The sequence below is a fragment of the Culex pipiens genome, chromosome 2, assembly GCF_016801865.2.
Source record: "Culex pipiens pallens isolate TS chromosome 2, TS_CPP_V2, whole genome shotgun sequence".
Taxonomy (NCBI): domain Eukaryota; kingdom Metazoa; phylum Arthropoda; class Insecta; order Diptera; family Culicidae; genus Culex; species Culex pipiens.
The window spans coordinates 186,359,599-186,383,392 of record NC_068938.1 but is presented as its reverse complement, the minus strand read 5'-3'; the positions used below and the strand labels follow the sequence as shown (position 1 = coordinate 186,383,392).

The window sequence follows — 23,794 nt, the reverse complement described above, 5'->3', positions numbered from 1 at the left end:
GTAGTTGTAAGGAGGATTTTCTTCGCATTTTTAGCCAACTTGCTCGAGGTGAAATAAAAGAAGGAAAACTTTTAGTGCACAAAAGGGCTCTCGGTTTTTCGTTGCGGGGATTATGGCCCGTTATTAAATATATATTTACTTCGATGTAACGCAATTTGGGGTTAATGGTGGTGGCTTCCTTTGCCTTGGAATCGGATTCGTGGCGAATACGGCAAATGGGACAAATGCGACATATGTAAGCGGAATGTGAGCGCTTTCTTTTACGATTAGATTTCACGGGATGGACTATTCTGCCGGGAGAGAGAATATACAGCGGCGATGTGGAAAGCGGGGGAAATTGCTTTTTGAACAATGTTGTCTTTCCGTCTGTTGTTTAAATTCAATAACAGCGGTAATATTTTTTCCCATTTTGGGAAACATCCTTTGATAAACGGGACGAAAGTCAAAATTGATTGAACGAGGTTTCAAACATGTTAGCCTTTGCGATTTTCATTTAGTGTAAATCTCACTTTTGAACTTTGTAACTAGAAACCTTTAATGATAGTAAAAATAAAATAAAAATCCTTTCGATACTCACAATTCACCACCAGATGCGCCTTGGCACTGATTTGCCCCACCGAGTTGTGCGCCTCGCAGATGTACACGCCCTGATCGTCCTGGGCCACATTCTTGATCACCAAACTTCGGTCCTCCTCCAGGATCTCGGCCCGTCCAACCGGAATGTGACCGTTTTCCTTTTTCCACAGTATCTGCGGATGTGGATCGCCTCCAACCGTACACTGGAACTGGACCCGCTGGCCCACCAGCACCGTCATATCCGGCGGCTCGTTGATAAAGTAGGGCTTCACTGTGAACGGGAAAAAGAGGAGAAAATTGTGAAAAATGAATTACGATTTGCTGGGTGCGAGACGGCTTTCCTAACGCGATTAGCTGCCCGAGATTGACCCTTCCCCAAGTCTGAGGTCGATGATGGCTTTCTGATTCGATTGTGGAAGGCGATTATTGGATTGGATTGTTAGATTGAAGATGAAGTTTGAGCTGGATGGCAGGCTATTTTCTTGAGCAAATTTGTATGACAAAATCTGAAAAATATTTTCCTTAGTGCATTCCAAATTCCCAAGGACCACAAAAGGGACAAATCCCGCCAATTGAACCGGAATTTCCGCGTTTTGCACAGGGATTGATTCGATTAGTCTTGTTCGTCACCAGCCCGCGAAAAGTCTATTGTGAATTTTCCCCCCACAAAGCACACGACACTAGGAGAGAAAAGCTCTCCATCAGTTTGAAGCTTGATTGAAAGACCGTCAAGCGGGGCTCAAGAAAACCCGGCAAACCGGAAGGATGCAAATTTTCCAATTCTGTCCAAGCCATGCGCCAGGATTTGCTGGAACGAGTTTTGCCTGGCGGGAAAGGTTGGGAACAAGATCTGCACCATTGTCTTCGAAGGACGGGACGGGAAATTGTGGTTGATTGATTGAATTTTGACGATTGATTGAAGTCGTTTTCTGGGATGTCGAGGATGTTGAACGATGATGCAATTTTGAGGTATGTCTCGAACAAATGGCTTTGAGGAAGTTGGTAAATAGCGTTTGAAACTTAACGAAAACTCAATTTTCCAAAGAAGTTTGCCAATGGTATTGAAGTGAATTAGAAAGCTAAAAAGAAAAAAAGACAAACATTTTGTGTTGTATTGTGTGCTTGCAAAGTTTTTAGTCTCCAATATGTCACTCAAGTTTCAACAAATAGTCTATACTCCAAATTTACTCAAGTCTCCATAAAGATAGAAATAGTCTCCACGCAAATTATTTTTAATTCAATCAAGCAAAAAACTTGGAGTCAGAAGGTCTCCACAGAGTGTCTTAAAGTCTCTACACTGCCCATGTTCGCATTAATGTCCCATATGCAAAAACAGCAAGCTGAGAAAAACGCATTTGAAGTTTGTCCCACACATAAGGCTTCGTGTTAAGTTTTCGTGAAAAAACTGGATTTCCTCCTAATTTCTAGAACAAAGTACTGGATGTTATATGCTTTTCTGAAAGAGCACACGATTTTGAACCAAACTGCATCATTAACTCAAAAACGATGAAAATGCATATGGGACATTTATGCGATCATGGGCAGTACAGTGCAACAGCGAAAAAATATCGCCATGGAGCAGTTTCAAAAAGTTTCCACAAAAGAAATTAATGTTTCAATTTAGAAAAAAGCTTCACTAGAAAAAAGTCTCCACAGATATATTCCACAGATCCATTCATACCAACTTAATAGATAACAATTTTCTTAGGTGAGAAATAAAATTCTTCAAATACATTCAAATATTTTGAAGTCTCCACAGAGATACTTAAAGTCTCCACACGAGCAAAATGTCGTTTAAAGAAAAAATATGGATTCAAAAGGTCTCCATAGTGACACTAAAAGTCTTTACATCACAGAATCTCATAAATTATTTTTTCACAAAGAGGCAACAGTTTCCACAGGGAAATTTATAGATTCTACAGTAAAAAAGTCTCCACAAAGTCAAAAATGCAAAGTCTCAAGTCACCTTCAGTAATTTTACTGAGAAATGTATGCCTTTTCAAAAGACTGCAATTTGACGTCGAGAAACAAATTCTTGCAAACATATTCAAGTCTACACAGAGATAATTTAAGTCTCCACAAAAGCAAAATGTCATTCAAGCTAAACAAAAAATGGATTCAGAAGGTCTCAATAGACTCACAGAAAAAAGCCAATAAAAATCTTCACAGAAAGACAAAAGTTTTCACAAGATACACAGTTTCTACAGAAAAAATCAATCCGGTGAAAACTCTCCACAAAGTCAAAGTCAAAGAGACCCAAGTCACCACCCACTAAATACTCCACAGATAAATTTATGCCTTCTCAAAAATATTGGATTCCACGTTGAGAAATAAATTTCTACAAATGTATTAAAGTCTCCACAGCGATAACTAAAGTCTCTACACATGTTAAATGTAATTCTAGCAATAAACATGGATTCAAAAGGTGACACTGAAAGTCTCTAAAACCTCAAAATAAACAAATCTCAATAAATCACAGAATGTCAAAATCTCCTACAAAAAAAAAAATAATATAAAAGCCTTTCAATTAAAAAGTCTCCACAGAGTGAAAAGTGCAAAGAAATTCTAGATGACTCTGTTTAATTTTATATTCCACCGAGAAATTTATACCTTCACGAAAAAGATTGCAATATTTCACGATGAGAAACAAATTTCTACAAACATATTCAAGTCTCCACAGAGAAAATTGAAGTCTCCACAAAAAATGCGATTATAGTAAAAGGTCTTTACAAAAAGGTGGAATGCAAATTAATAAAAACAGATAAGATGCGACATTTCGGGAGCTGACGACGAGTTTAGAAAAGTCTCCACAGAAAAAAACTTTCATCGAATAAAACTACAAAAGTATAGAGGGTCTCCAAAATGAGACTCAAATTCCTACAAATAGAAAATCTTCCACAAAAACTAAAAACCTGCACAAGGACAAATTTCTCCACAAAGAAAAAAGTCTCCACTTTTAGATTAATTACTTCAAAAAGATACGTTAGTCTTATTTTGAAATAATAATTTCAATTTCTTTGTGAATTGTGTAGACTTTTTGAGGAGAGTTTGTTGAATTTCAATTTTTGTGTAATGATATGAGTATCACAAAATTCTGAAATTTCTTTAAAGTTTCCAAAATCTTGAAATTAGTCGCAGATGAAATGGTAATGAATAAAAAAAATTAAAGTAAACATGTAAAATTTGGGGATCTGACGACGAGTTTAGAAAAGTCTCCACCGAAAAAAAGCTTTCACTGATTTTATATTCAAATGGGTAAAAGGTCACCAAAATGAGACTCAAGTTCCTGTTAATAGTCAAGTCTACAAATAAACGGAAAACCTACCCAAGAAAAAAATCTCTACAAAAAAAAAGTCTCCACTCATAGATTCATTTCTCCTTAAAGATGCTTTGATCATATTTAAATTTATCAACTTAAATTGTTTAGATAATTTGAGGAGCTATTAGAGACATTCAATTTCTTTGTAATTCTGTTAGACATTTTGAGAAGAGTTTGGAGACTTTCAATTTCTTTGTGAAGGCATGTATCACCAAGTTCTCCTCAACTTTTTCACGGATTCTAATATCCTAAAATTAGTCGTAGGTGGAATGTAGGAAAAATTAAAACAATAAGGATCTAATGATCTGACGATGAGTGAATAGAGAGCAGTCTCCACAGAAAAAAAGTCACCACAAAATGAGATTCAAGTCCTTACAAATAGTCAAGTCTCCACAGAAACTAAAAAACTGCACAGGGAAGAAAGTCTCCACAGAGAAAAAAAAGTCTCCTCTTTTAGATTAATTTTCCCATAAAGATACTTTGTAGTCTTATTTTCATTATTTTTTTTTATTTGAGGAGCTATTGGAGACTTTCAATTTCTATGTGTTGTGAAGACACGAGTATCACTGAACTCTCCTCAAAAAGTTTAAAAAAATTTAAGCTAACAAGACTTTACAATTTTTTACCGTGTTCCAACAACGTTCTTTCTCGTTCCGATCTCCCTTTTCCCGCCACTCAAATCCCAAGTCGCAGGTGCAGTAGAAATAAATACAAATTAAAGGTGAACATCTCGAAACCGGAGTTCTGCGCTGCAACTCCCTCTGCGTGTATGTCTGACTGTGTAGAGAAGCGATTCCGCAAACGACATCGACGACGTCGGCGGCAAGCGATTATCATGGAAATGGTAACAACTTTAACCTGATGCAAGCACTGGCGAAAATGGCTTCTCCCTTTGGGGTCTAGGTGGTTTTCTAGGGGGTTTCAAGAGGAAGGAAAAAGGTGGAAAACATGCCTCTCCGACGACGACTACGGTATTTAAGACAATTTAGCTTAATTTATCGTGACAATGCAATGGTAGAGACAATTTTACCCAGGCCAAGATTTATGGCTGACATTGGCTTGAGCGATGATGGCGCTTTCTGAAGCCCTGAACGAAGAAGAAGTGGGACGGTATTTTATCGCACGGATTCAGGGTGAGCTGAGCTTCTGGGGGTTTGAGGGGGGTCGGACACAGGTGGAGACGATTGGAATTTAGCTATCGCAGGTTAAGGATCAGGTGCAAGAAACGGTAAACCATTTTGAAAAGAGAAGGAATTTAAATTGCTTTTTTTTATTTAAGTTGAATAAATTTGTAAATATTTAGATACTTTGGAAAAGCCAAAATCCCTTTGGAGACTGCATCAGTCCAATGGTGATGGCCAAAACTAACTTGAAAACACGTTCTAATTCCCATTGCAGTTTGGCCCAGCAACTTTTGTCGAACAAAATGTCTGCACTTTTCTTTTGTGAGCATGTTTTGAGCAGAAAACCACTCACATTTCGACAGCAACCACTTGAGCCCTCAGACAAACCCCCAAATGCGCTTGATTTAGGAGCTTTTCCCCAGTGCACCAGTCAAGAGAGAAAATCTCTCCCCTGAAATAAACAGAAATAAAAATTCAGTGCTACATTCATGTCGACACTTTTCCCGGGAAATTTCCCCCAATTTTCATCACCAAGTTGCCGAATTGCCAATCGTCACGTTGGCCTCGACTTCGACGTGCAGCAATAAAATCAGAAAGTCAGCCGATAATCAATTGACATCTCCCAGAAGGAGGCCTCCCCCTTTTGCTGCAGCAAGCCGTGAGATGCAGTATGTCATCGGATTTTCTTCCAGAGGGGAAAACTCCAAGACGTGATCGAAGGAGGCGACGGCTTGGATTTTCCGAGCCCTCTCTGTTCTAAAGGGAGAAGCGAAAATCAACTCCTGGCACCATTGATTGGTTTATTGTTTTGATGATTTTCTCTTTTTTCGATGGAATCAGGGTGGCGACTCCGCTTTGAATTATTTTGAGTTTTAATTTTCTATACAATTCTGTTCTGGAGGATTGAACAAATTTTGAGATTGAGTACCTCTGAAACTATCAATTTAAGTAAACAATTTCTGTGAAATTATCATTTCTTGACAAACGAGTTGTCACCCTGCTCTTTTCATGAAAGAGCAAGAACAGCTTCGACACGATAAATATTTATTGCAATTGTGTGCAGCAGCTGTCGAACTTGGGGGGAAAATTATGCTTCCGGAAGCGATTGCCCCTAGTCTCTAATTTTGTTTGAGTTGATTAACGAAAAGGGACGAAATTTATGTTTGACGAACAAAGAACGTTCGTGACAATTTTATCGAATTTGGAACAAAGAAAAACGTCAACTTTCTTCAAATCAACCCCGGAGGAGTCTCAATTTATGCAAATTTATGCTCCGACCGAGTTCAACGACATAAATCACCATTTTTGCAGCAGCATAAAAATGCAGCAACCCATCGCAGCATGCAAAAACCATTATCCCGAGACGGGAGATGTTATCACGCACATGGACGCTCCTCCCCTTTAACATGCGTTACCGATATTAAAATCCGTGTAATCGGCACCGGAGCCGGGGCTTCTGTGGCCACCGGCTATTGGCAGAAACGTCACGAACATCTCCCCATATGTCGGGACCAGAGAGGAAGATCGCTTTTTAAGATCTTGTCTTTTTTAAGTTAGGGTAGATCCATTTTAAGCCACATGAAATTTCTTCAAATTTCCCTCAAAAAAGAGACATCCCTAACTCAATTCGCAAATTCTGCGATTTATGCGTCTGCCAAGCCAACTTGTCCGGCTTCTCTGGAAGGCCCCCGGAGGGCGTCGTAAGATCTCTCTCAGTTGCACTTCTTCTGGCGCGTCCGGCCAGGGCGGAAAAAAGGTGCCAAGTAATGAGCTCGACCCTTCCATCATGGGTTCTTCAAACTGTCCGTCTGAAGGAAGTGCCGATACACGCCAGATTGCGTGCAGATTTAAGTGTTTGCCGATACTGACGGTTTAATTGAATGATAGCCAAGGTTCTTTTGCAAGTTGTCAAGCGTAAATTAAAAAATGACTTTGATATAACTTTCTCGAGCAGCTCAAGAATGCAGAAAACGTTTAGAGTTTTTAGTTGAAACACAGTATAACCGTTATCTCTTTCGGATGTGATTTATGCGTGAAATAATAATTTTTATCAGTTTCATAAACTGACAGAAAAGGGGCCATTAGTTGCATCCAGATATCCGTAAAGATCCTTGATGCACGAGCGGTGAGTTGCTCTTGCAACTCCTTCAACAATCTGAAAAGGTGGAGTCTGATGATGATAATGGCACTTTACGACTGACGACTGCCTTAAACTGCATAGTGAGGAAAACTTTGGTGAACTCTGTCCAAAATAATCTTCATTTCTTATTTGTCATTCCTTATTTTTCATTTCTCATTTCTCATTTCTCATTTCTCATTTCTCATTTCTCATTTCTCATTTCTCATTTCTCATTTCTCATTTCTCATTTCTCATTTCTCATTTCTCATTTCTCATTTCTCATTTCATCTTGAATCTTGAATCTTGAATCTTGAATCTTGAATCTTGAATCTTGAATCTTGAATCTTGAATCTTGAATCTTGAATCTTGAATCTTGAATCTTGAATCTTGAATCTTGAATCTTGAATCTTGAATCTTGAATCTTGAATCTTGAATCTTGAATCTTGAATCTTGAATCTTGAATCTTGAATCTTGAATCTTGAATCTTGAATCTTGAATCTTGAATCTTGAATCTTGAATCTTGAATCTTGAATCTTGAATCTTGAATCTTGAATCTTGAATCTTGAATCTTGAATCTTGAATCTTGAATCTTGAATCTTGAATCTTGAATCTTGAATCTTGAATCTTGAATCTCTGTGTGCACATTTTGGAAATCTCAGAAATGATATTTCGTCTTTATGAAAAATATCTGAACCAAACTCAACCTCAACCAAACCACAAAATATTTGAAGATTTTTGGGTTTGTTCTTGTTTGAAGATGAGATATTTAGTGCCTTTGAGGAGATTTGAAGAGATTTCAAATCTTCTATAAAGCAAATCGTGTAAGTTTTTCTGTGGAGACTTTTCATCATACTGTTGGAACTTCAAGTCTAATCGATATATTGTGAAGTATTATTGTTCAAAAACTGTTAAGATTTATGGCCAGTCTGTGAAGACATTTGAAGTGGAGACTTTTAGTTAGGGGCTATTTGTTAATCCATTAAGTTTATCTAAGGAGACTTTTTGTCGTACGGAGAGTTTTGTGTAGACTTTTTATCTGTTTGTAGAGACTATTCAACGATCGATGTTTTTTTCTTTGTGGAGATATTTAGTTTCTCTTTGGAGACTTTTAATCATAAGGGCTTGAAGTCTCTTCGAGATATTTTAATGTATTGTTGTTCAAAAACAGTTGAGATTTTCGGTTTTTCATTGAAGATATTTGATTTAGGAAGAAATCTGTTCATGTTTGAATGGAGTGTAGTGGAATGAAATATTTAATCTCCGAATGGAGGCTCATGGTCCGTTTGTGAAGACTCAGGAGCTATTCGTCAACAATTTTAATTATTTGTGGAGTTTTTACGTCTCCATGGACAGACTTCAGGCCCGTATCCAGGATTCTTCAATGGGGGGTGTTTTCCCCCATAAGGCGTTAGGGGTGTAAGTGTGTTATAGGAAGGGCGTATACAGTCAACAAATGCGTACCAAACAAAAACGTGAAATTTGCTTTATATATTGTAGCAGTAATGCTAAAAAATATCTAAACATCAATAAGTTCATGAATATATTGTTATTCTTGCATATATTATTGATGTGATATATGTGATAGAAAATATTGAAATAACGTTATTGAATCCTTGATAGTTTAGATTTAGAGATCTAACTGTTTTAGAACAGTTAGAAAACTGTTCAACTTTTATAGTGCATTGCACCATGAAAGTGAACAGTTTTATTCCTGGTTCCCGTTGGCATGAACTCTGTTCACGATTACACGAACTCATTTGTTTGAGTGCATACAATTGCTTACGAGGCCATTTCACGAAGCGGAACACCACTCGAAATTGACTTTTTCTGAACATGCCTGAAATTTAGCGGAGCTGTTTATCCTATCGAAACATGCAAAATCCCTACTTTTTGGCACCGCCCCAAAGTTTTACGATTTTCATCTATTTTTTTATATTAAATTAATTAGTTTTCAAATGGCCATGTCTTGGATACAAAAAAGCAAAAATCGACTGCTTTTTTAAGAAACGCTGAATTCATCATTTTTTTTATTCGAATCAAACTTTACTTGTTAGGGCAAGTTGATCATCCCTGCATCATTTATTCTAATTGCTCAAAATGCTGCCATGTTTGATTTTAATCAAAATCATGACGCTGAATTGAATCAGCGTCAAGTTTCTTTTAAAAATTGCAGTCGAATATTGCTCTACCAATTTTTTTTCCAAAATATTTGACAAAGTTTTTTTAACTGGCGAAAATCGCAAAACTTTGGGGCAATGTCAAAAAATAGAAGATTTTTGCATGTTTCGATATGATAAACAGTTTCGCCAAATTTCAGCAGGATCAGAAAAAGAAGATTTCGAATTTGTACTTTTTTGTTTCCAGTTGGGGAGAAATGACTCTATATAAAAAAACACTTTGGCGTACATAGTCAAAGTTGGATTTGGATCTGGCCGATAACGATCTAAGTATTTTACTAACAAAATCCAGGAGGGCCTATCCAGTTAGTCAAAGGCTTTATAATAAAAATAGCTGGCCGTTTTAGTGCGATTTTGATTTTTCAAGATTTTTATGAGGGCGTATTAAGCTAAACTTTAGTTTTTTTCAAGGCGTCAACGATCAAAGTTTTTTTTAATAATTTTTATGAAGGCGTATTAAGCGAGAGTTAAGTTTTTTTTCAAGGCGTCAGCGATCTAAGCTTTTTTTTTATATTTTCTTGAGGGCGTATTTAGTGACAGTTGATTTTTTTTCAAGCCGTCAACGATCAAAGTTTTTTTTTTAAATAATTTATTGAGGGCGAATTTAGTAAAAGTTTTTTTTTCAAGGCGTCAACGATCAATTTTTTTAAAATAATTTTAATGAAGGCGTATTAAGCGAGAGTTTAGTTTTTTTTCAAGGCGTCAGCGATCAAAGTTTTTTTTAATATTTTCTTGAGGGCGTATTTAGTGACAGTTGATTTTTTTCCAGCCGTCAACGATCAAAGTTTTTTTTAAATATTTTCTTGAGGGCGTATTCAGTGGAAGTTTTTTTGCAAGGCGTCAACGATCAAAGTTTTTTTTAAATAATTTCTTGAGGGCGTATTAATGAAAGTTTTTTTTTAAGGCTCCAACGATCAATTTTTTTTTAAATAATTTTTATGAAGGCGTATTAAGCGAGAGTTTAGGTTTTTTTTTTCAAGGCGTCAGCGATCAAAGTTTTTTTTTATTTTCTTGAGGGCGTATTTAGTGACAGTTGAATTTTTTTCCAGTCGTCAACGATCAAAGTTTTTTTTTAAATATTTTCTTGAGGGCGTATTCAGTGGAAGTTTTTTTTTCAAGCCGTCAACGATCAAAGTTTTTTTTAATAATTTCTTGAGGGCGTATTTAGTGACAGTTGATTTTTTTCCAGCCGTCAACGATCAAAGTTTTTTTTAAATATTTTCTTGAGGGCGTATTCAGTGGAAGTTTTTTTGCAAGGCGTCAACGATCAAAGTTTTTTTTAAATAATTTCTTGAGGGCGTATTAATGAAAGTTTTTTTTTAAGGCTCCAACGATCAAATTTTTTTTAAATAATTTTTATGAAGGCGTATTAAGCGAGAGTTTAGGTTTTTTTTTCAAGGCGTCAGCGATCAAAGTTTTTTTTTATTTTCTTGAGGGCGTATTTAGTGACAGTTGAATTTTTTTTCCAGTCGTCAACGATCAAAGTTTTTTTTTAAATATTTTCTTGAGGGCATATTCAGTGGAAGTTTTTTTTTCAAGCCGTCAACGATCAAAGTTTTTTTTAATAATTTCTTGAGGGCGTATTAGTGAAAGTTTTTTTTCAAGGCGCCAACTATCAAAGTTTTTTTTTTAAATAATTTTTATGCAGGCGTATTAAGCGAGAGTTTAGTTTTTTTCAAGGCGTCAACGATCAAAGTTTTTTTTTAAATAATTTATTGAGGGCGTATTTAGTGACAGTTGATTTTTTTTCAAGCCGTCAACGATCAAAAATTTGTTTTAAATAATTTATTGAGGGCGTATTTAATGAAAAAAACATTTTCGAGGCGTCAACGATCAAAGTTTTTTTTAAATAATTTATTCAGGGCCAATTTAGTGAAACTTTTTTTTTCAAGGCGTCAACGATCAAAGTTTTTTTTTTAAATTTATGAAGGCGTATTAAGCGAGAGTTTAGTTTTTTTCAAGGCGTCAGCGATCAAAGTTTTTTTTTATATTTTCTTGATGGCGTATTTAGTGACAGTTGATTTTTTGTCAAGCCGTCAGCGATCAAAGGTTTTTTTTTATATTTTCTTGAGGGCGTATTTAGTGACAGTTGAATTTTTTTCAAGTCGCCAACGATCAAAGTTTTTTTTTTAATAATTTATTGAGGGCGTATTTAGCGAAAAAAAAAATTCAAGGCGTCAACGATCAAAGTTTTTTTTAAATAATTTATTGAGGGCAAATTTAGTGAATGTTTTTTTTCAAGGCGTCAACGCTCAAAGTTTTTTTTAAATAATTTTCATGAAGGCGTATTAAGCGAGTGTTTAGTTGTTTTTTTTTCAAGGCGTCAGCGATCAAAGTTTTTTTTTATATTTTCTTGAGGGCGTATTTAGTGGAAGTTTTTTTGCAAGGCGTCAACGATCAAAGTTTTTTTTTAATATTTTCTTGAGGGCGTATTTAGTGGAAGTTTTTTTGCAAGGCGTCAACGATCAAAGTTTTTTTTTTTAATTTCTTGAGGGCGTATTTAGTGACAGTTGATTTTTTTTTTCAGGCCGTCAACGATCAAAGTTTTTTTTTATATTTTCTTAAGGGCGTATTTAGTGAAAGTTTTTTTTTCAAGGCGTCAACGATCAAAGTTTTTTTTTTTTAATTATTTTAATGAAGGCGTATTAAGCGAGAGTTTAGTTTTTTTCAAGGCGTCAACGATCAAAGCTTTTTTTATATTTTCTTGAGGGCGTATTTAGTGACAGTTGATTTTTTTTCAGGCCGTCAACGATCAAAGTTTTTTTTAAAGTTTTTTTGCAAGGCGTCAACGATCAAAGTTTTTTTTAATAACTTCTTGAGGGCGTATTTAGTTAAAGTTTTTTTTAAGGCGTCAACGATCAAAGTTTTTTTGAAATTATTTTTATGAAGGCGTATTAAGTGAGACTTTAGTTTTTTTCAAGGCGTCAGCGATCAAAGCTTTTGTGATATTTTCTTGTTGGCGTATTTAGTGGGCGTTTTTTTGCAAGGCGTCAACGATCAATGTTTTTTTTTTAATAATTTCTTGAGGGCGTATTTAATTAAAGTTTTTTTTTCAAGGCGTCAACAATCAAAGTTTTTTTTAAATATTTTCTTGAGGGCGTATTTAGTGCAAGTAGAGTTTTTCTCAAGGCGTCACCGATCAAAGTTTTTTTTTTAATTTTCTTGAGGGCGTATTTAATGAAAGTTGGGTTTTTTCAAGGCGTCATCGATCAGTTTTTTTGCAAATATTTTCATGAGGGCGTATTGAGTAAGAGTTTAGTTTTTCTCTTGGCGTCAACGAACATAGTTATTTTAAATATTTTTAAAAGGGCGTGTTTTGTGAAAGTGGAGTTTTTTCTTAGCGTCAAATGTTTTTATGAGGGCGTATTTACTGTGGCGGGCGTATTTACTGAGTTTTCACTTGATGGCGTATCAGTGAGAGTGAAGTTTTTCTCTGGGTGTCAAATTTTGATAGTCATAAAAAATGCCGGCCCTTCGGGGCGTTAGGGGTGTAAGACATTTTTTTTTCCATGGGGGGTGTTGAACACCCATAACACCCCCCTTAGATACGGCCCTGACAGACTTGTGGTCCTTTTGTGAAGACTTTCGAGCTCCCAGTGAAAATGCCAATCGTCTCAGGTGGAAATCATGCCAACTTCTATGAAGAATTTGTGTATGTTTATGAAGACTAGTAATTTTCTGCTGAAATAACAATAACACAGATTTTTTTCTGTGGAGATTTTTAATTTTTCTGTGTAGAGTTGTAGTCTCAATGGCAAATGGAGCTTTCGCCTAAGTAAGGAAATTTTACGTCTTTTAGTGGAATCGTTTTTGGAGACTTTCGAACTCCTAGTGGAATTACTGAATAGTTGCAGGTTTTTGTTCTGTGGAGACATTTAATATTCGTTTGAAGAGTTTAGGTCTTGATATAAAGTAACTATTTCGTCTCTGTAGGGAAACTTTTAATACGTTTTTGGTGAATTTCCACCTCTCTGTGGAATTAGTGAGTAGTTGTATGTTTTCTGTGGAGACCAATAATATTTCTATAAAATAGAAAATGAGCTGTTTGCCTCACTAGAGAGATTTTTCGTCCATATGAGGAGACTTTTAGTTTGTGTTTGGAGACTTTCTAACTCTCAGTGAAAATATTATATTTTTGTGGAGAGTCGCTTGTCCTTCTTTTGTGTAGACTTTTAGTATGTTTGTGGAGACTTTCTAAGTTTTTCTGTGGAGACTTTGAATAATGCTGTGTAGAGTTGAAGTCTTGATGGAAATGTAGCAATTCATCTTAGTAGAGAAATTTGTTGCTTGTGGAGACTTTTTTTCCGTTTGAGTATTAAGCCACTTAATCCTGATTACGAGAACTATTGTAGCGTGTTACCCATTTTTTACTGTTATTAAGCATTTCCAGATCTATAACACAGTCCCTATTGAGAGGGAAAGTGCTGTTCCATCCAGATGCTGTAAACTCCTTTCCTTGTGCCTTGTGCGCTATGTATCGCTAGAACCGCGGTGACAATTTTTTCGTGTCATTTTTCAAGCTCTTCCCAGCAGCTATTATTTGCCGCGCGGGGTCTTGTAAAGACAATTGTCTTTTTGCGGCGCTACTCTTGCGGTGTTCCCTTTGCTCTGATCTGGACAAAGCGACTGAACTGCAGTGCAATACCGATCGGCTGGGCATTATTTACATGCGAAGACACGAGGAAAGTATTTTGGGAAGAGGCGCAAAGGAATATCCCAAGATTGATCACATGCTAGAAGAGCAAGTGAAGCAACCGTTTTATACTCATACGGTTGCTGCTACCTCTGAACTTAAACCTAAGGCTGCCACCCTGAGAAGAACCCATGACTTTCCGTGGAGACTTTACAACTGTTTGAGATGAAACTAAATTTACTGTGGAAATTTTTGATATTTTGAGAATTGAAGTCTCTCAGTGAAGTTACATGTTTATTTTGTGGAAATATTTCTGTAAAAAGTTGTAGTCTTTATGGAAAATCAGTATTTTTTTCTCAGTTGAGAGACTTTGTATCGTTTGTGGTAACTTTTAATATGTTTTTGGAAATTTTTTGAATTCTTTTGTGGAGACTTTTTTTTGCGTTTTTGGAAACTTTTGAATTCTCAGTGGAGATGAAACAATTTTGGTTGATACATTTAGTATTTCTGTGTAGATATCGTCTTAAAGGAAATTCATTGGAGACTTTTTGATATTTTTTAATTCTTTCTGTGGAGACTTTTTTTAATGAAATTTCTATCCATATCCCACTGTGCATCGTCGATTACACGCTTATCGAGAAGAATCCAGCAAAAAACCAAAGTCAGCTCTGCAATTTTGCATATCAACCCGGGCTGATGTAACCGCTCAGACAAGCGACTAGCCTCGATCCCTCTGGCCACGGGAGGGCCAGATCCACGCGGATTGATTGATATCGGCATCATCCGTCGTCGTCGTCATCGTACGGTTGAGTGAACCTGCAGAAGGCGTAATTTAAGTGACTTGGACCCTCAGGGGCGTACCGAAAGGGGGAGAGGCTTGCCTGGTTTATTTTTGTTTTAAGAGAAGGTTTTTTCTTGTTTTTTTTTTCGAAGAATGTGGCGAGTTTCGTGTTTTACGATGATGCATTACTAAATCTTCCGTTTTCACGGATGCTTAATGACAGCTGCTGCGGCCAGCGGCCGCGGATTCCGGTTTTCATCGAGTTTTGAAGGGGGCAGAGAATCTCCTTGTGTGACGAGGATGAGGATGATTAATTAAAATTTAGTTGACCGGTTGTTCGGAGCTCAAGTCAGCGGGACATTGCATTTTTTTATTCGGTTAATTTGATGCAATTTGCAGGGTTAATTTGCGTGTTTGTATTGCAGTTTATTGAGTGTGCTTTATGACTCACTTGAGGTTTATAGTCATTTCATCACCGTTAAAGGAAATATTTTGAGAATGTTTTATATTTGTAAAAGTTCGCAAAAAGACAAAGTTTCAGCGCAAATTAGAAACGTGCACTATCACCTTAAGGTGTCCCATCTTGTTTCCGAGCAAGTCCTTCAGGAGTACAATTCTCGTCCAACTGTGTGCACCTCCGACGCAGATCCCAGTGGCACGCAAGACTAATAACCTCGTCCAGCAGAGTCCAGTCAGCGCAAAGAGTAACTTCTTCGAGTTGATAATGTGTATAAATATATCTCCACACGAACTTGCACATTCCGAACCCGGCAGCAGCGCCAGAGACTGTCGTCGGTGGCGTCCCTCCTTTTTGGAGGAGTCCTCCTTTAATGCTCACCGACCAGACCAGACTTGGGGTTCGTTGGTGTTGTGATTGGTTGGCACAATCAAGTTTTAGTCTAGTTGCTGAGAAAATGTAGTTTTTTGAGCTAAGATCTGTGAGTCTACTACCGCCGTAACGAGCACGAGTTAGTCCAATTTGGAGTTACCTCTGTCTTCACAAAATGAGTCAAGACACCACAACGCACTCAAAACGGAGCAGCTACCTCTTTTACCCTCCTCCAAATTGAACACCCAAGGGAGACACCCAAGTCAGTGCTCTCCGAACATCAGGTAGACGATGTCCGGACCATGCAAATTCTTCACTTCTTCACCGGAACGGTTCTAGAGGACGTCCCAAAGAGTTTGTGAGAGGGGGGGGGGGGTATACCCCCCTCCTCTCCCAAGCTGTGCAAGGGGAACCAAATGTTATTAATTACACACAACTCTTGTGTGTGTGTGCGTTCTTGCCTTTTGGAGTAATGAATAGATTCTGTGCTCTGAACCGGAGTTGCATCCCAGGGCCAAGAATCTCGACCGGGCCGGGGCAGCTCTATATTTACAACATGATTGCATGCAAAATAGTTCGGTGCGCAGCAACAAAACTTCCCCCGAAGATAGCCGGCATGCAAGTTCACTTAGTTGCTAATGGGATTTAATTTAACATGAAGGCAAGTTATTTCATTTGCCGTTTAGTTCGAGAGGTGCACTCTGCTCGGTAGACTTTGGCGACTTGGAAAAGGTTGAACATGGTTGTACCAGCCACTATTTACACCGGAATTCCGTGCAAAGTCGATTTGTTGATTAAAAATTATGCAGAATGTGTCGTTTGCTAAATTAAAATAAAATATTAACTTCACTTTATTTGTTTTGATTACAAAACGATTGAAGATTCCTCCAGACCGACTACAATTCAAAATCCTCCACGACCATCAATCACACATTGTTCAAATTCCGAGAATTCAATCGCATGACTAGCGCTAGAAAGTGGGATGAACATCCCGTGGTGGGCTTGAAACAATTCAATTTATGTAATTTGAGGTTTGTTTGCCCACGTTCGCACATCATAAAACTGACACATGGCTGCTGACCACAAGATTCCTTCACGTGGGCTGATTCACCAAACCGTTTTCAAGTCACTTGGGTGATTGAAAAGATGCAACACATTCACAGGTTTGATGGTCGTTAATCTTTATCCACGAGAATTAACCAATTTGTGATGATGGAGGCAAAGATCAAATTGGCTGGAACTTTGTTCAAAAATTGGCTCATATTCAGATGAGATGAATCATACAACAGCCTTTGGAGCCTTTTAGTTGATGATGAATAAGACTCACCTTTCTCTGTTAAGTAACTTGAGATAGTTGGATGACCTGACCAACATCCAGAGCATCTCTTCACACTCAAACATGAACTGATTTTTGATGTTCTTCTAATAATGTTATAAAAATGCCATGGTTTGGAGAAGAATTACAAAATTACAACAACACTTCAACCCACCACGGTGCCCTTCAAGCAGAGCTGCTGATTTGTTCCAATTTTAATTTTTGGAAGCCAATAACTATTCAGCCAAAAATCCATAAAATATGTTGTCTTCGGGATTTTTTTTACAAATTTAATGAAGGTTCAACATCCTAGAAATTGTAAGAATCGGATAACTATTGCGCCATCCATACGTAAAAAAGTAAAACATTTACTTTTTTCCATATATTTAGACGGATCTTTCCCACACAAACTTTAAGAGATCAGGCAAATCTTTGATTCTAGAAGGGAGCCCGGAGAAACCCCGGATTTGAACCACCCCACTGTGTATTGTAATCTCCCTTTGTTTTTTTTTTTGGAAATAATGCCGCATAAAAATGTTTTTATCTCATTTTCTATACATAAGAAAAATATAATTTTAGGCCATTTTCAAAAGTAAAGCTTGATTTTGAGATCTTTAAATTATTTTCATTGAAAGGTGCTGAAAAATCTTCATTTTGCAACTTGTTGCTTAAATTACTATTTCAACATTGAAAATTGGACCAAAAAAAATACAGACTAATTAGGTTACACTTAGTTTCTCTTTGAATTCTATGTGAGACTATATCTGACAAATTAATTGCCTTTTCTCAGTTTTCTCAGCTTCTAAAAAAATAAAATTCAGAGGTGCTTTACTTTCAAGGATATTTTTTTTAATGAAAAAAGACTAAAAAAATAAATATCTTGGTTAAGGTATAACTGGAAAACGGTTCATTTTATCCAATAATTGAATTTTGCTTTTAAAAACTGATTTTGAATGTTTTTCGCTATTTTTCAATAAAACCACAGGGTTTAGGTGATAGGGAGTGGATACGAGTATGTTTTTTGTCAAAGAATTTCGAGAAACCAATTGTATATTTGGAATTTAAGTTTTGAGCATAAAAATTTGAATAAAAACATGTGATTTTTTTCCGTGTACCTATTTTTTCACAAAAGTGATAATCATAACCTTCAACTTTTCCGAAGACACCAAATCGATCAGAATATCTCTTCTCAAAGTATAGAATTTCATACATTTACATACTCACCTTGTATAACCAGGAAAAACTAATAAATGCAAAATTTAACAAAGGACAAAAATTCATCTAAACAAAAAAAAAATAAAGAAAAGTCGTTTTGCGAAATCTTAAAAAAATCACTGATTTATTTAAAAGCATTTTAAAAAAACATGTTTGGAATATTATTTACTTTTTTGTGCGATTCATTTCTGTACTCAGATTTTTAAACAGAATTTTTGGACAACATTGTTGCCAAAATGACGGGAACGTGGTGTAGTGGTAAGCGTGGTTGCCTCTCACCCAGTCGGCTTGGGTTCGATCCCAGATGGTCCCGGTGGCATTTTTCGAGACGAGATTTTTCTGACCACGCCTTCCGTCGGATGGGGAAGTAAATGTTGGCCCGGGCTAACCTAGAGAGTTAGGTCGATAGCTCAGTCCAGATGTAGGAGTCGTCTACCTGGGTCCTGTCTCGATGGAGTCACTGGTAGGCAGTTGGACTAACAATCCAAAGGTCGTCAGTTCAAATCCCGGAGTGGATGGAAGCTGATGTGTAAAAAGAGGTTTGCAATTGCCTCAACAATCAAGCCTTCGGACACCTAGTTTCGAGTAGGAATCTCGCAATCGAGAACGCCAAGGCAATGCTGTAGAGCGAATGATTTGATTTTGATTTTTGTTGCCAAAATCGGAAAAAAATGTTAACGATTTCAGAAACATTTCAATTTTTATTAACTTTAACATAGAGTTACCGGATTTGTTAACAGGATGTCTATTCGTGTATGATACAGAGAAACCTGTATTTACGCGGAGGCGTTACGCTTCTTATTTTGTCGTTTCATTGACTAAATGCATCCAGATCCAGATCTGGAAACTGTGGGGGTTCCGCAGCGGAATTAGAGAGTAGCAGCTCATGACCCGGAGGTTGTACGAGCAGTAAAAGTAAGTAAGTAAGAAGTTTGTCCTATAATTCTGTCCAAAGGTTTTTTTTTTGAAATTGCAGAAAACGTTGAATGGAACTCGTTGCAAAACTTGATTTTTTAATCACTCGTCGTATTTATCCAACTCGGTGAACCTCGTTGGATTAAGGTACGATTTGTGCTGAAAAAATTCTCTGTTTGCAACATATTGCATTAACTACTATTCACAAGCTTCATAAGGCGCTCAGTAGATCTGCAAAAAACGTAAAAAATGCAAAGATTTTGCGTCGTTTCAGAGAAATCAACAAATTTTATAAACGTGACGCTTCACGTCAAAAGAGGTATCTCTTGAAATATAATTTGCATTAGCCTGGTTTGCATTTTAAGAAATTTGATTCAAATTATCTGAGGAAAGGCTGTTAGCTCAGCTATTAATTCTTAATAAAAAATAAAAATAAGGTTGGTTTCTTATTAAGACTCACACCACACACATTAAAACTACCGTCATCAGGGGTGTCATTAAGTTCAGCATCAATCTCACCCCCAGATACAATTTTAACCCTTGATAACACTTTTATTATTTTTGAGTCACTCAAAGGTTTGCCATGACTACAACGAAATACTAACAGTGTAAATGTTCATTTGTTTCTTTTTTCAATCATTTTTCAAAGCCAGGAAAATTGTGAAAAGTTTGAAAATTTTGAGTCTTATCTCCTTTGCAAACTATGTTTTCTAATATACAAAAGCACCTTAAAAAGGATAATACAGTGAATAAATGATTATCTTAAAAAGTAAAATAAAAACATCCTTTAAAACTATTTGAAAATCAATAATTTTCAAAAAAATAATAAAAGTATAAATTACGTTGAAATAGAGAAAATCAATACAAAAAAAGCAGTATGAAAACCTTCAAATATTACCTTAAAGAAAAATTCGAATGTCAACATTCCTTCAAGCAAAACAGTACCTGACTAATCCATCATCACTCGCTAAAACTATTCAATTCATCGTCCTCCCTCTCGACCGAGCAGCCCGATGAATGCAAAGAATGCGAAAAAGTGCTCCAATTTAGGTGCTAATCCACCGGACGGCAATTAATCGTCCCTCGCGTAGTTTGTCGCGTAGCGTCGTTCAACGACAACATTAGCAACAACGTTGACAACACTCGCGTACGTAACAACCCGGTGTACTCGTCGTCGATAAAACACAAATTGCAAAAAAACAAAAATGCCAACATTTAGTTAGTAGCAACCGGGCGCGAGAGAGGTACAAATTACCGCGCGAGTTTCACGGGTAATCACGAACGGCGACGACGACAACACCTGAAAAAATGCGTCATTTTTGCCAAGTTGGCCTCACCTTGGGCACGCGCCACCGTGTGCCATACCGCTGAAAACTGCAGTGACTTGCAGCGCTGCTGACTTGAAGTCAACGGGTAGTAGTAGCGACAAGGCGGATGAAGTAATAACTGCTCAACTGCTGGAATCATGCAGTTGTTTGAGTCATCGAGCGCGTTGAGCAAATCCGATTTGGCCAGGAAATCCGACAATTGGTGGAATTCTTGGTGGAGATCAGCCTGTGTAGATTTCTCTTTGGCTAATGGAATACGGTTTAGCGAAAGGATGCTCCACTAGCAAAAGGTTTTAGAGCGCCTCCACACATGGTGCACATTAGGAGGGTCTAAGTGGCCAAAGCGATTAGCAACTTTGGGGCTTGGCAGATTAGTCGACAGGTGATAAAAGCCGGTGAAGGTAAATTGATTGGAACACGTTGCATTGAGCATAACTTATTGACCCTGTTGCTTCCACTGTCAAACTTGTCCCAAGCGAATCTATCCGACGGAATCCGATAAGCCCAATCAATTCAAGACCTGCAACTATACGTCGAGCGTGAAACAATCCACCTCAATCAATAATCTGATTGACAGATTAATTGCTACCCTCCCTTTCAATGCTAATGGATTTCACGAATGCATCCATACTAACTACTGCTCCGACTAGCGGTAGTCCGGCACAATCGGAACTAGAGTGACAGATTTGTGTGCAACATCCTTTTGCGCAATGTCACGCGAAATTGCATCTCTCCCACCTGAGGAAATTCCAAACAGTGCGTCACGTCGATTAACCGCGCGTCATCAAGGTTTTGAAAATTAATTTCAAGAAATTTCTTGATTTTGCACGGAACTTAAAGGGGTATGTGACGCGATGTGACGCGAAATTGTGCAAATCATTCTGATTAAGATTGTGGCTATATAGCGATAGATTTCGGTTCGGTTTGTTTTTCGCTGGGCGCAGTGTGAATTGGTCTAGATCTTATTTTGAAAGGTTCAATTTGCACCTTTCTTGATATGTTGAGACGAAGAATAAATAGAGCATAAATTATTTGAGTGAAGGTTGGCGAAGCAAGGAGAAACGCATTAGTACGATGAGGATTTTCGAAATCATGTGCTGTAAAACTTCAACTAATTATACAGAGAAACCTCTTTTTACGGGGTGGCGTTACGCTTTTTGTTTCAACGAATTCTCTTAAATCATACATTATTTCAGCAAGCTTCAAAAAGCGTTTTGTAGATCTGAACAAAACCTACAAATTGCCTTTAAAAGATTGCGTAAATGTTGTATCGTTCCAGAGAAATCGACAAATTAGAAAAACGTAACGCATCGCTTAAAAAGAGGTTTCTCTGTAATACAGATTTGGATCTTATGATTAAAAACATTTTGCATAGTAAACTAGTTTTAACTTAAATCTTTTAAAAATAAACATAGAATAAAAATGTCACTTAAAGATATTGGTGGAACTAAAAATCATTTTATCAAAAAAAGAATTGGGTCCCATAATTAAGTTTAAAGTGTTAAAATTATTTTCACAACGTGAGAGAAAGCATCCTACTTTGCAACTCGTTCCAAGAAGACCAAAGTTAATCCATCGTAAAATGATGTCTTGTCATTTTTTTGTATAAAAATTAAAAAAAAAGTGATCATTGTACATATAAATTGGAATAGGGCTTTAGGACTCTATAACGGTAAAAATAATGTTTGAAATTTAATTCCAAAATTGTATTGATTACAATTTGTTAACCTTAAAAATATTTCTATTGAATATATGGCACAAAACAAACATCAGGGATTTTTCATTACATTTTTTCATTTTTTTTAAGGTTTGTTTTCCTGCTTTCCGTCAAATTCTAGAGTCCAACTCCAACACACTTTAATTATCTTTGTGTTAGCTATTCAAATTTCCATTCCGTATTTTTAGAAAATACTTAAATCAGGGGTGCCCAACCTTTTAGCCTTGCGGGCCAGATCTGATTTTTCTAAAACAGTGGCGGGCCGGAACTAATAATTGATAAAAGTTGAAAAAAATAGGATTTTCATGATTGGGTTCTTTTAAAGTAAATAAATATTATTTAATATTATATCTTGATTTAAAGAATCAAAAACAAAGATAACTTGCAAAAAATGTGTTTATTTGACTTATTTCAATTTTTGTTTGTTTAAATTGTATAGTAGGTACAATTAGATACCTTGATATAATATTAAAATAAACATTACAATTGTTCTGGTCGTTACAATTTTTGTTAGTTTAATTTCCTCAACACTACAATATAAAAAAATAATGAAACATGGTAAAATTGTAAATTTGGATTCGAATATCCTTTACAAAATAAAACTTTTCGCATTGTTGTGCACCTTTATTCAAATAAAAAAAATTAAATGATTTAAAAAAAACACAAATTTTAAAAATTAAAAAAAATTATTCATTTTTTATTTTTTTGTACTTTTTAAATTTTTTAAATCATTTTAATTTTTTTTTCGCTATTCTTCGAAATATAAAAAATATATTTTTTGCTTCTTTATTGCTTGACTCATTTTGAGACATTTTTTAATATTTAGTATTCAGTATAAATTTGCATTTTAAAGCTTTGCTCAAACTGAAAAGTTGTTCTGGAAAATACATTAGTTTTTGCTTACATATTTATTTAAAAAATAGAAAATAGAAATCAACTTCAATTTGAAAAAAAAAACACAGTTAAAAATGAAAAATATTTAAATTTAGTGTCTTTTTGTACATTTTTAGACAACAATCCAAGTTTTTTCATAAATTTCACAATTTTACGAAATGGACAAGTTTTCAGTTTAAAAATATCAATAAAGAAATTATAAGAATTAAATTCAAACATGAAGAATGTTGTATAAATATATGTTGAAATTTAATCTCAAGCTTATTTTGTTTATTTCAGACAATAAATTTATTTATTTAATATTTCATGAACAGCCTTAAGGGCTGGTCATAGAACTATTTTGAAAAGCCGTCGCGGGCCGGATGAAATGGCTTCACGGGCCGGATCCGGCCCGCGGGCCGGACGTTGGGCAGGCCTGACTTAAACTTTCAAAATTTGCAATGAAGCGAAGTTTTACATATATTTTCACTTTAAAAGAGTTCTTTGTTAAATACTTAATTTTTTACCAAATGAGCAGTTCCAGCTCAAATTAGGAATTTTTCTGGTTCTTTTGTACCCGACCCTCTACGATTTCAATGAAACTTTGTAGACATGTTATTCTAGGCCTATATACGCCATTTTCGTGTATATGGAGCCAAAAGTACTCGAAAATATTATTTGAGAAGGGCGTAAGGTATTTAAATATTTGTGTATTTTGCAATTCAAAAATTACTGTATCTCGAAGCCGTTGCATCGTATCAAAAAGTGGTCAAAGACAAACTTGTAGGGATTTTTCAATTGATTTGTTTCACAAAAAATACAATTTCCAAAAAACCATATAATTGATTTTTTTTTTAAATTATTGAATGTGTT

At 36.1% G+C, this 23,794-nt stretch overlaps 1 protein-coding gene across 3 annotated transcripts in view; it reads right to left on the bottom strand.

Annotated features, from left to right (window-relative positions):
* LOC120419314 (roundabout homolog 2-like) overlaps nt 1-23,794 on the bottom strand; it is a 459,035-nt gene that overhangs the window by 75,280 nt on the left and 359,961 nt on the right. For all 3 annotated transcript variants that reach the window (XM_052708075.1, XM_052708076.1, XM_052708077.1), the window contains exon 5: nt 578-847. In XM_052708075.1, coding sequence (XP_052564035.1) covers nt 578-847 — 270 coding nt within the window. The remainder of the gene's footprint in view (nt 1-577; nt 848-23,794) is intronic.